The 12,387-nt window shown below is 40.1% G+C and overlaps 1 protein-coding gene across 1 annotated transcript; it reads left to right on the top strand.

Annotated features, from left to right (window-relative positions):
• On the top strand, nucleotides 1-3,066 carry LOC149011615 (Tetratricopeptide repeat (TPR)-like superfamily protein). Its single transcript, XM_089163244.1, has one exon. It carries the CDS (start codon nucleotides 264-266, stop codon nucleotides 2,385-2,387), a length of 2,124 nt encoding a protein of 707 aa, XP_089019370.1. The 5' UTR covers nucleotides 1-263; the 3' UTR covers nucleotides 2,388-3,066.
• The last annotated feature ends 9,321 nt before the right edge of the window (nucleotides 3,067-12,387 follow it).

The raw sequence follows: 12,387 nt of genomic DNA, 5'->3' as shown, positions 1-12,387 counted from the left end.
TTGGGTTTTTGTCTATAACTACTACCTACTTTCTTTCTCTATCCTCTTTATTGGTTTCTCCGTTGTTGCTTTTGTTTTCCCCTTTCTCCGTTTCTTATTGTAACTCTTAAATTTAACTCTTCTACTGTAGCTTTGTTATCAATTTGGACCATCTTGTGATGGATTTGCAATCCTAGGTTAACAAAATCAAAATAAATTTGCCTATCGTAATCAATCAAGCAAGTGCAGGAAGCATTTCCGGAAAGAAGGTGCTTCTCAATGTGATGAATACACTGTCTCGCTTCTTCTTCACTTCTCTGCTGCAGTTCACAGAGCAAAAGAACCTTTGTAAAGGAAGAGCTCTGCATGCCCAAATCTTGAAAATTGGTCTGGGTTCAGATATCTACTTAGCTAATAGTCTTGTTAACCTGTATGCCAAGTGTGGTAACTTGGTTGAAGCTGCGCTCAAGTTTGAGGAGATACAGACCAAAGACGTCGTCTCATGGAACTGCATTATCAATGGCTACTCTCAACAAGGCCGTGTAGGCTCTGTTAATGTCATGGAGCTGTTTCGTATGATGAGAGCTGAGAACACCCTGCCCAATTCCCACACTTTTACTGGCATTTTTACAGCTGCCTCCAATCTCTCGGAAGCTTCAGTTGGACAGCAGGCTCACTCCCTTGCAATCAAGACTGACAACTATTTTGATGTGTTTGTGGGCAGCTCTCTGTTAAATATGTACTGCAAATCTGGCCTTCTTTTAGAAGCCCGCAATGTGTTTGATAGGATGCCCCAAAGGAATTCTGTTTCTTGGGCTGCAATGATTTCTGGATATTCTACTCAAAGACTTGCACTGGAAGCTTCTGCATTGTTGAAATTAATGCTTCAGGAAGAGGAGGAAGTGAATGAATTTGTACTTACTGGTATATTTAGTGCATTGGCTCTTCCTGAATACATATTGTGTGGAAAGCAAATACATGGTTTTGCACTTAAAATTGGGTTGTTATCATTTATTTCTGTTGGGAATTCTCTTGTCACTATGTATGCAAAATGTGGGAGCTTGGATGATGCACTTCAGACATTCAAGTCCTCTAGTGACAAGAACTCTATCAGTTGGTCTGCTCTAATTACTGGGTATGCTCAGACTGGGGATTCTAACAATGCTTTAATGATTTTCTCAGAGATGCAGAATGTTGGGTTCAGGCCAAGTGAGTTCACCTTCGTTGGGGTACTCAGTGCTTGTAGCGAGATAGGTGCTATTAGGGAAGGACAGCAAATTCATGGCTATTTGTTGAAATTGGGATTCGGATCGCAAACTTTTATAAGGACCTCATTAGTTGACATGTATGCAAAATGTGGTGAAGTCATTGATGCTCGTAAGGGTTTTGATCAAATAAAAGATCCTGACTTTGTGTTGTGGACTTCAATGATTGGAGGGTATGTACAGAATGGGGAGAATGAGGCGGCTTTGAATTTGTATGGTATTATGATGACGGAGGGGATCTTCCCTAATGAGTTAACCATGGCTAGTGTCCTTAAAGCCTGTTCCAGTCTTGCAGCTTTGGATCTCGGCAAGCAAATTCATGCTTGCACTGTTAAGTACGGTTTTACTTTAGAATTCCCAATAGGAAATACCTTGTCAAGCATGTATGCAAAGTGTGGGAACCTTGAAGATGCTAACGTTGCCTTCAGACGGATGCCTGTGAAGGATGTGGTTTCATGGAATTCAATGATATCCGGTCTCTCTCAAAATGGTCGTGGTGATGAAGCCCTCAAGCTATTTGAGGAGATGCGATTGGAGGGTACAAAGCCAGACTCTGTCACATTTGTTAACATTCTCTTTGCTTGTAGCCATATGGGTTTAGTAGAGAGAGGTTGGGTCTACTTCAAGTTGATGTTTGATGAATATGGCATAGTTCCAATGGTAGAACACTATGCTTGCATGGTTGATATCCTCAGCCGTGCTGGCAAACTTGAATTAGCCAAAGAGTTCATTGACTCAGTTCCCATTGACCATGGAATGTGTTTGTGGCGCATTTTGTTGAGTGCATGTCGAAATTATCGTAATTTTGATATAGGAATATATGCAGGGGAGAGACTAATGGAGCTTGGGTCCCAAGAATCATCAGCTTATGTGTTACTGTCAAGTATCTATACTTCCTTAGGTAGGCGGGAAGATGTAGAGCGTGTTAGAAGGGCAATGAGATTTCGGGGAGTGAACAAAACACCTGGTTGTAGTTGGATTGAGGTTAAGAGCAGGGTGCATGTATTTGTTGTTGGAGATCAGTTGCACCCACAAATTGTTGCAGTACGTAACTTGATACAGAGATTATTGAAGCAAATGAAGGATGAAGGTTACAAGCCTTCCTTTGATTCATCATTTCAAGATTTTTCTAACATGGAATAATGAAGAATTCGTGCTGTAGAGATCTGTTTATTTGGTTCTCTTGCCTAAATAAGTGGTTTAAGTTATTCCATTTTACTCCCTTATACATCCAGTACTCTTATGTACTAATGCTCCCCTACTCAAACTTTTACATCTGATTCCCCCATAAAACTGAACTCTCACCTCTCCTTCTCTATGATATTTTTAAACATCCAAGTTACCCCTCTATTGTTTTAACCCATTCTGTTTCTCTTTCGAGTTGAACGGTTCTCATTATTTGGTTGAAGCTTGATACTTGAACCATCGAATTATCCTCAATCTTCTCAAGCACTGAAATCAACTCAAAAGAGAGACAGATTTTTAATTTCTGCCACTCCCAAGACTTGGTAAAAGGTAATTTTAATGTTGAAAGTTGAAATTTCTAGATAACTTTTTAACTTTATACTGGAGTTCTACATGGCCCAAGGAGGTTGAACAGCTTGCAAGGTAGTTCGTTTATAATCCATACAAGGTTAGACAGTGAAAAGCTTTTAGTGTCATAGATAATTGACTTTTGGGCTCCTTATCTCTTGGCTCCTGTTAATGCGCATTTAATTGGCTTTATTTGGCATAGGTGATTGTTAGTTCACCTGATTTGAAAGCTAACCATGCAATTCACTGGCATGTGGATATCGTTTCAGAGAATCAGAAATATGGCAAGTAGTAGGTTACTCACAGTCTTACACCAGTTGTAATACATTGGCGCATGCATGAGATTGGATGCACTAATTTTAATCTGGTTGATGATTTAGGTTGGTGAAGCTGCTAGATGACATCATGGATAGTAGTAGCAGGTTCTTGATATTCATGGATACCAAGAAAGTTTGTGTCCAGAACACCAGACAGCTTCGGATGGATGGTTGGCCTGTCCTTTCAATCCATGGAGATAAGAGTCAAGCAGAGAGAGATTGGTTACTTTCAGAGTTCAAAGCTGGCAGGAGGCCCATTATGCCCATAATGACTGCAACAAATGTAGCAGCACGTGGTTTGGGTATCTACAGTGCTTGCCTGGATCAATGGTAACTGGGTTCTTTAAGTACCTTCAGGACACCTATTTGACCTGATATATTATGAGTATAGGCATGGAATCTGTATTAGGCTTGGATTGTATGTTCATTAGTCTTCTAGGAATAAAACAAAAATGTAGGTTTAAGCTCTAACATTGTTATGATTATAACTCTATCGATGGTGCATGGATGGTATTTGTTTATCAGTTGTCTTTTAGATAGATTTGTTTTATTCCATACATCAAGATCCTCATTTTAAAAGATTATTAATGTTAGCATTCAGGTGGATGGATGTGGATGCTACATAATGTACTGTGGATGAGATCTTCAATATGTTGATAAGAATAAATAAAGATTGGCTTGGATGGGTGTAATTTGTTGAATAGCCATTGTAGCTTGGAGAAACAACTCAATACTCATCTCTTTTCTTATTTCCTGGTTGTGATGACAGATATGTGCAGGATTTGAAATTTGTGATAGATTATTATTTTCTGGGATCCTAGAAGATTATGTCCACCGTATTGGTCGAACAGGCAGGCTGGGGCAAAGGGAACAGCATATACATTCATCACTGCTGGAAATGCTAGATTTGCCAAGAAACTTATTAAAATCCTTGAGGAAGCTGGACAAAAAGCCGCAATGTGTGGAGCGTCACCTCCTCCATCAAGTTGTGCTCTTCCTTCGTACATACATTTTTATGTAAATGGTGTTTATATATATGCATTCTGTCAGTAACTTCTGGATTCCACTAAATAATATGTACATAATCTCCTAAATCAACCAAAACTGTATTTGTACTCCTTGTTGTTTCCCTAAACTTTAATTTCCACCTTTCTGTTGCATGTTGGACCTCACCTTCTAGTTCCATTAAAGTTTATCCTCTGCTTTGGGCATGAATTGTTGATATGGTAGACTATTTCTAGATGGTAATTATGCCCTGTTGTTTTATAGTCATGTAGAGTTTCTCATCTTTTTTACACGTAGGTTTATTTTTCTTTGCATTGATATTCAACCAATTCTCAATGTTAAATGGTCTTTTTCTGTTTCTGCTTCTATAGCCCAACAGGTCATGGGGGATTCCGTGATTATGGGAGAGGTTTTGGTGGCTGCCCATGGAGTTGATTAATGTGGGTTGTGGATAGCCAGAGACGTATGAATTGCAAAACTGATCGACCCCTCCAACCATCTGGGGCTTGTATTTTGAGATTTACTGATTGATGGTTGGACCTGACATATTGTGGTAACTTCTCTTAATTGCAGATTGCAGTGCCTGAGAAGCCTTCACATTGGAGCTCAAATGGTCACCATTAGCTGAGCCTGTAGGCTTAATGTATGGAGGTTTGTAAGACAGAACTACTCCACTAAGGAAAAAGAAAAAGAAAAGGCAACCTCAATTCTTATCTCTCTCTTTTCCGCTCTGGTTTCCACCTCTGCCTTTTGCATGTTTTCCACTGATTGAATTAGATTATTCTGCACAGTTATTGTTACTTTCATCCAAGGGGTTATTCAACTGATGGTTGGGCTGCCATGTTCTGCAAAACCTTCTTGAGATTGTGTTTGTTGTTTCATTAGTCGTAACATCCCATATGCTGCCAGGTACGTTCTCTATCTAATAATTTTATTTCCTGCAGTTAGATGATGCAGTATGGAGAGTAGAACACTGGTATGTCCAAACTGGGAAGATGGTATCTGTGGTTTGTTGAATATTTAGTCATAGAAGAAGAGGAAGCTTTGATGGTTTAAGGAGGTAGCTTTGTCATTAAGATAATCTAGGCAGAGCCAGGTATAAAGAAATCACCCACTTGCCAATGCCAATTACCAAGGTCTGATTATTTATTGTGGGACATTCCATTTAGAATAAAAATTTGTGTGTTCATTGTGATTCCCATGGATTCTGGTCCCATATTAGTGTTGAAGTTGTTATTGCTTGATATTTGTTAGGAAACAAGCATTAAATAATCAAAACAGTAGTTGAACTTGAACAAAGAAAAGAGAGAAGAAGAAGAAGAGAGATGAAGAATTAGTAGAAGAGGCTTGTGATTCTTGCTTAAGAGTCTAGAATCACAGAGCCCTTTTATTTATAGCTTCTAATGAATCTAATACAACTTGAGAGACAAGTAATTGTCCTCTAGAAAAAGGAAACAAAAAATTACAACTTTAGTAACTTCCTAGCTCCTAAAATAGAAAATTCTGAAAGTAGAAACTACCACCAAAATAAAAACTATGCTTTCTAAAAACTCCCAAAACTTATGTAGCAAGACTCCTACATTAGAAATAGAAACTATGCAGTTTTTACTGTTCACGTGAACAGTAACATGAACAATAAAATAGTCCAGACTTGCATATACTTCAATACTCCCCCTCAAGCTGGAGTGTACACAAAGAAAACTTCAGCTTGCACAATAAGAATAAACTTGAAAGGTAGCACCAATCTTGAATCGTGTAGCAATGGCAGACGTCAATAAACACTGAGAAAACTTTACCCAGGAGATAATCAACACCAACTTAAAAAAACTTTAATTCTTCATGTCAATAGAACCATCCAATAATAAGAACAATCGACGATGTTGAAGACGAACAAAGTCCATAAGTATAACAGGATCAAAGATACTATCCATATAATGCCGGTAGTAGGAGAAATATCCACACTAAATCTTCAAAATTGCAACTCCAATGTCCATAAGTATAGCAGGATCAAAGACACCATCTACATAATGCCGGTAGTAGAGAGAAATATTTATACTAAATCTTCAAAATTACAACTCCAATGTCCATATAAATGCTTCACAAGAAGGCAAGTAATAGGCAAAGTATAGGTAGGTAAAAGGCAATATTGATTACTGTGGACCAAGTAGGTAGGTAAAAAATAGTATAGGTTACTGTGGACCAAGTAGGTAAGGTAGTATGGGTTACTATGGACCAAATAGATAAGGTAAAAGATGATGAGATGGGTTCTGCGGACCAAGTAGGTAAGGTTAAAGGGACAAGATGGGTTCTAGTAGAGACCAAGTAGGTAAGGTAAAAGACAGTATGAGTTACTATGAACCAAATAGATAAGGTAAAAGACAGGATGGGTTACTACGGACCAAATAGGTAAATTAAAAGACAGTATGGGATACTGCAGACCAAGTAAGTAAGGTAGTATGGGTTACTACAGACCAAGTAGTTAGGTAAAGGACAATATAGGTAAAGACATGTAATGATATCATTGTAGAATGCCATAAGTTGAGGACAAAGATCTTTACAAATAATATCCATCAGCACATCTTGAGTAGATATAGAATAAGGTACCATTCTCCCCCTCACGTGTAGCATTACACGTGGACAATTAATGATGACCAGTGACAAGCATCTTAAAGTATGAACACAAAAGAAACTCAAGAAGGAAAAGTAGCAGCCACATAGCAGTGTATTATTCACCAATATAGTTGATCAAGCAGCAGAAAATCGTCTCACAAGACAAAGTCTTGTGCACCAAGGGGGAAAAAAAATTCTGGACCACCGCTAACCCTTAGGCAGGAGCAAATTAGATCAGGAAAAAATATATATTAAACGAGCTTGGAATCTCAAAATTGTAATAGTCGTTGCAGCAATCCACTCTGAAGAAGTGCAACAGCAGTTGCTGCAGTAGCAGATAATATCAGATCTCGGACCATAGCAGCAAACTTCTGCTAGATTTGAAACTCTAACAGATCTCGATATGAAGGAAAAATAGTCCTCTAGGTCTTTGTAGAAGTATTAGATAAAAAGAAGGCTAAACTTGATTATGAAATAAACAACGGAAGAAGTAGTAAAGCAAGAAGGTAGCAGCAGAATTTTTCAAAAGAGAGAAATTCAATGAAACAGGGGTACTAGTATACGATTTGCAACTAAACTTATAGCACAAACAATGGAAGACAATACTTAGGTCTTGCAATCCGAATTATGGGCATATCTTTGCAAGAATCAAGAGGAATCCCAAGACATCAGTTATAGTGCGATTGAACTTCAAACAATAGATACTTTACAATTGGAATCTAATAAGTAATTCAATACATGCCTTCGATTTGGCATCTTCCATGTGATTTAAAAAAGAAAAAAAAGCAGACACCTTGGGGTATAAGGCGTCTAAGGCTCTTGAGGCGATGCCTAGGCAATGCCTCATACCCCAAAGCGGTTGCCTTATTGCCTGAAAATGAGGCGACACCGATTTGAGGCGCTCCGAAAGTGCCTGGACGCCTAGGCAACAAGGCAACAAAGTGGTAGCTCTTAGACGATAAAAGGGAAAAAAACTGCCCGTCAATAAGCGGTTGAAAAACCACCTTGCCACCTAGGTGAATGCTTTGACAACACTGCTTGGGAGTCATTTATAAATTAATATTTTCAAAATAAAAATGACTATCAGATGACATGATTGATTTGGTAAGCTAGAAATTATTTGAAATTGAGCAATTGTTGTCTGGCTCCATGCTGTTGGAGTCCATATCTGCAAGGAACTTGTCAGCAATGATGTGTTTCACAACTTTAAACTCCGTCATTTCCATCTTTTCCATCTTCCGTATTTTTTCTTGAACCAAGGAATCAATAGTTTTGCTGGGTGAACTGTGATTCTATCTTTTATAAATTAACCAATTTCAGATTCCAATGACTTTCCATTTATGACCCTTGTGAAGAATTTGAGGGGAGCCATTTAATGGCATGTTGGATTTCTAGTACTCCATAATGTATAGATCTGTTTATTGGAGGAGCATGATGACCACAGCCTTTAAGGGTCTGTGATAGGACCCTAGGAGGTAGCCACGTGGAAGGGGTGGGTGGCGAGAGTGAGAGTTAGGGGTGATTAAGGGGATTATAAATGCTGGGGGGGGGGGAATTGAGAGGAGAGGGGATGGGGTATTTTGTAGTGGAGTTGGGGAAGCTTTTGGCGGGGCAGCCTTTGGCAGAGGTCACCATGAGGTGTTAGGGTGACTGGCACCATTAAAACCATTGAATTCTTGTGTAATTCTTCAGTTTTGTATTGAATTTCATAGTGGATTTGAAAGTTCTTATCAACTGTTATCAGAGCAGCCACGATTCGAGGGAGGCAAGATGTCTTTATCTCTGTTTACCAGAGAAGAGAGTGTGCAGAATTGGTTAATGGAAGTTGAAATCTTCTGTCGAGAACAACAGATCGAGAAGGAGCAATGGTTAACAGTGGCTCTCCATTACCTAGAAGAAGAAGAAGCGCTAGAGCGGCTCTGCCGGAAGGAATGGCCAGAGTTGGACTGTTCGAGTTTCAAGAAGGCCTTGTAGAACCACTTCGGTATTGGTAGGGAGATAGGTCTGAGTCCAAGATTGGATACTTACCAAAATGCAACTGCCATCATGTTCAATGAGAGATGGAATCGCAGGATAAGCAGAATAACGCCGGAAAAACGACAAAAAGTGCACTGGAGGCAGTCGTCGGGAGGTACCACCGATTGGCTGCAAGCAGTGCTTGTCATTGAACGTGGAGAAGAAAGAGGAGAAGCTCGATTTTGAACCCCTACTGTTCTGGAGTACGGGCGAGCGCTAATGCCGGCGAATCAAATGGTGTTGAGGGGGAGTGAATTGAGTAGGCTTGGGGACTGATGTTGGAAGATTTCCGCGCGGCCGCTAGGATTTCTTCTCACTGCAGTTGGAGAAGACGATGCCAAAGAGGGTTTTGTGTTTGTTTAAAAGACCCCAACCCGGTTCAACTAGACGACTCAACCCATAGGAGCTAAGGGTTAAACCTTGGACCCCAACATCAAGCCCAAGCACTGGCATGGGCCAGACAGTCACTGCGGTTGGGCCATCTTGAAGGCCCAATTCTACTTGTGCTGCCAGCCCATTTCTGTCGACCCATTCTGGCCTTTTGATCTAGGCCCAAATTCAGATCAAATGCATTCTGAACGGCCCCCAGGGGCTCAACCCATTTTGTATTGACCCAAAAGCGCAGCTCAACCAAATCAACGGTCTAACGGACCGTCGTCTTCAACCTACAACTATTGAGCAGGCGTGGCAACGACAAGCCCTACCTGCCTAGTTTACCAGAGGCAGCGAGTGCTGAACATGGCGTGGAAGGAGGTCGCATCAGTCACGATGGCAGCGGTTCTGCATCTCTGGCGAAAACAAACCCCCTATTCCATCTTCTATCTTCACCGCCATGAGCAGTGCTGCAATCCAGAGGCCACAAGAGTTGAGGGTGGTATAGCATGGGTGGTTTTGGTGATGTGAACGACAGCAGCGGTGTGGCAGCTCTGCTATGGAGAAGACCCCGGTGGATCTGATTGTGTTGGCGATGTTCTGATGGTTAGAAATTCAGTCAGATTATGGTGATGCAAACGACAGCAGCAGTGTGGCATTTCTGCTACGGAGAAGACCCCGGTGGATCTGATCATGATGGTGATGTTCTGATGGTTAGAAGTTCAGTCAGATTAGATAGATCTCGGAATGAAATTTTTGTTACCGAACACAGGAATAGGATCTTCTAGGAAGGGAGATACCTCAAGGCATTCACCATTAAGCGCATGCAAGTAAGGAGACCAACTTATATTCCTTCCTGCAGAAGTTTCCCCCTACTATAGAAACAGGTGGGAATCTGTTTGATAAACGCTCTTTCTAGAGAATGAGGAGCAGGTATGCAGATATTTCCAGCAACAACCCGAGAAGACCACGTGTTCTGTTTCTGCAATTTCTGAAACTCCTTAGATTTGTTCCATTGGTAGATTTGTTGGCTGTCGAAGGATTCAAGAAGGTCATGCCATCAGCTTTTGGGAAGAAACCCATCACTGTTATTCATTGGAACCAAAAAGCAGTTGTGTGCGAAACTATGCAGGAGATTACTTTGTCCACATGCTGATCCAATCCAACATTGTAGGGCGACTAGTTGAGTTGAAGTCCGATGGTGCGTATGCAGCTGACCTTAGTAAGAGTTATGACTGCTGTACAGCTTATAGACTCAGGAGGCTTTATTCAACAGAACAATTGAAGCTGTTGTTAACGAGTATAATGACCTCTTCACTGGACAATTGGCGAGTCACAGGAAACATTTTTGAGTCTCTGCTGCTTGTGGTTGAAGAGGGTACTGAGAAGGACATCCCTGAGGCTTTGGTGACGAGAGTAAAGCATAGATCATTGCAAGTCATTAACTGAGTGATGCTATTGGATACCAGATGTGTCTCTGGAAAGGGGCCTACTATTGGGCCTCTGCACATATTGCTGAATTGGAATGGCTGTGGCAAACATCTGAAGACCAAACTTTAAATTTTTCTTCACCTTGACGACGGGCACCACGTGGAAGAGGGGGGGGGGATTGGGAGGAGAGGGGATGAGGTATTTTGTAGTGTGAGGTAGGGCAGCCTTTGGCTGAGGGCACCGTGAAGTGTTAGGGTGACTGGCACCATTAAAACCAGTGATTCTTGTGTAATTCTTGAGTTTTGTATTGAATTTCGTAGGGATTTGAAGGTTCTTATCAGTCTGGTTTTGGGTCCATTCTCTTGATGAAATCAGGAACTGTAGCCAAGGGATGTTCAAGCCTAGAAATAAGGAATTGTGGGGCCTATCCAAAGGTTTACGTAGCTTGTGAATTGGAGATTTTCTAGTTTTGTTTTATGCTGAGATATTTCCAGCTTATGTAACTTGTGGTTTACAGATCTTCATGTTCTCATAATCGTGGGATTGTTTTATAATTTTCTCTCTGTTATATTTTTTATTTTAATACCAATGCTGGATATTTCCGGACCTTCTATTTCATTTTAATCTAATAGATTAGGTTGTTTTGTTAGTTGGGAGACTCCCTTTTAGCTTGTGCATGGCAGATTCGTAGTGTGTTTAGTTTCTTAATTTTGTTTCTTTTAACGTAATTTCTGTTTCCTGATTAGGTAACTCTTGATTTTGATTAGTGATCGTGTCGCTAACCAATCAAAAATAAAATCCTATACTAATCTAGCAAGCAGAAAGTACGGGGTCGAACTATGGGGAGCTGAAAGGCTAAGTTACTAAGATTGAATTCAACAAAACTAAATTTAAACTAAATCTATTAATCAATGCAAAAACTTAAATTATGAATATGTGAAGATCTTTGGGATTTCGAATCCCCAATGCTTTTCCCTAACCGATATAACTCTATACTTCAAAGTAAATTAAGGATGGTCTTCCTAGGTATTGCCCTATCTTCGCAAGACTATCGTCCTTCGCGGAAGCTTGGCACGCTTAGTTCGCTGAGCTATAGAACATCTTTGGCCAAACTCAAACACAATCAACTAGAAGAGATAGAACAATCAACTTAATGAAATAAGCATGGTTCATCTACATCCCAAAGAAAAGGAACTAGCTACTCATTATCATAAAGTTCATAAGAAAAATAAAGATGAAACATAGGGGGAGAGAGAGAGATGTGGTCTTCTTCTTCAGCAATGAGAGAGATCAGAGCCGCATTCGCCTTCTTCTTTTCTTCTCTGTGGCTGGCTTCTCTTTTATGTCTCCCGCACACAATGAATCCCCTCTCTTTACCCGTAGATTTGACCTTTATTCTTTCGGAATTTGGAAAAACTCAAAACTGGAAAGTTGTAGATATTTTCAATATCGTTCCATAGCATCTTGAATCATCGAAATCCAAGCTCATACGAGAGAGATATGCCCAAAATACTGAAGGTAGGTCTGTTTACCCGATTTTCAGATTTATTACCAATTTTGTTCCTTAGACCTCCACCTGTTTCCAATTTGGCTAAGATCTCACTTTTCATGATTTCTTGGGAAGCAAGATTGACTGCCATGATTTAAAATCCACCAATATCTAATATATTTGCCAACTTTACTCCATATTATCTCTAATATTCAAAATCACCTTATTCCTGAAAAATACACAAAAATACTCAATTAGCTCTCTTTAATTAAATAAGTATGGGGAATTAAATCAAATAAATAATGGTAAATGCATGCTTATCAAATACCCCCACACTTGAGTGTTTGCTAGTCCTCGAGCAAAACAAAAC

This window comes from Hakea prostrata, chromosome 7 (genome assembly GCF_041222555.1).
Source record: "Hakea prostrata isolate BN-2017 chromosome 7, UWA_Hpros_2, whole genome shotgun sequence".
Lineage (NCBI taxonomy): Eukaryota > Viridiplantae > Streptophyta > Magnoliopsida > Proteales > Proteaceae > Hakea > Hakea prostrata.
Note: the sequence above shows the minus strand (reverse complement) of the source record. Positions and strands in the feature narration are given on the sequence as shown.

Bases quoted from the DNA above. Each gene is read 5' to 3' on its own strand.
- LOC149011615 (XM_089163244.1), top strand. From the start codon at position 264: ATGAATACACTGTCTCGCTTCTTCTTCACTTCTCTGCTGCAGTTCACA.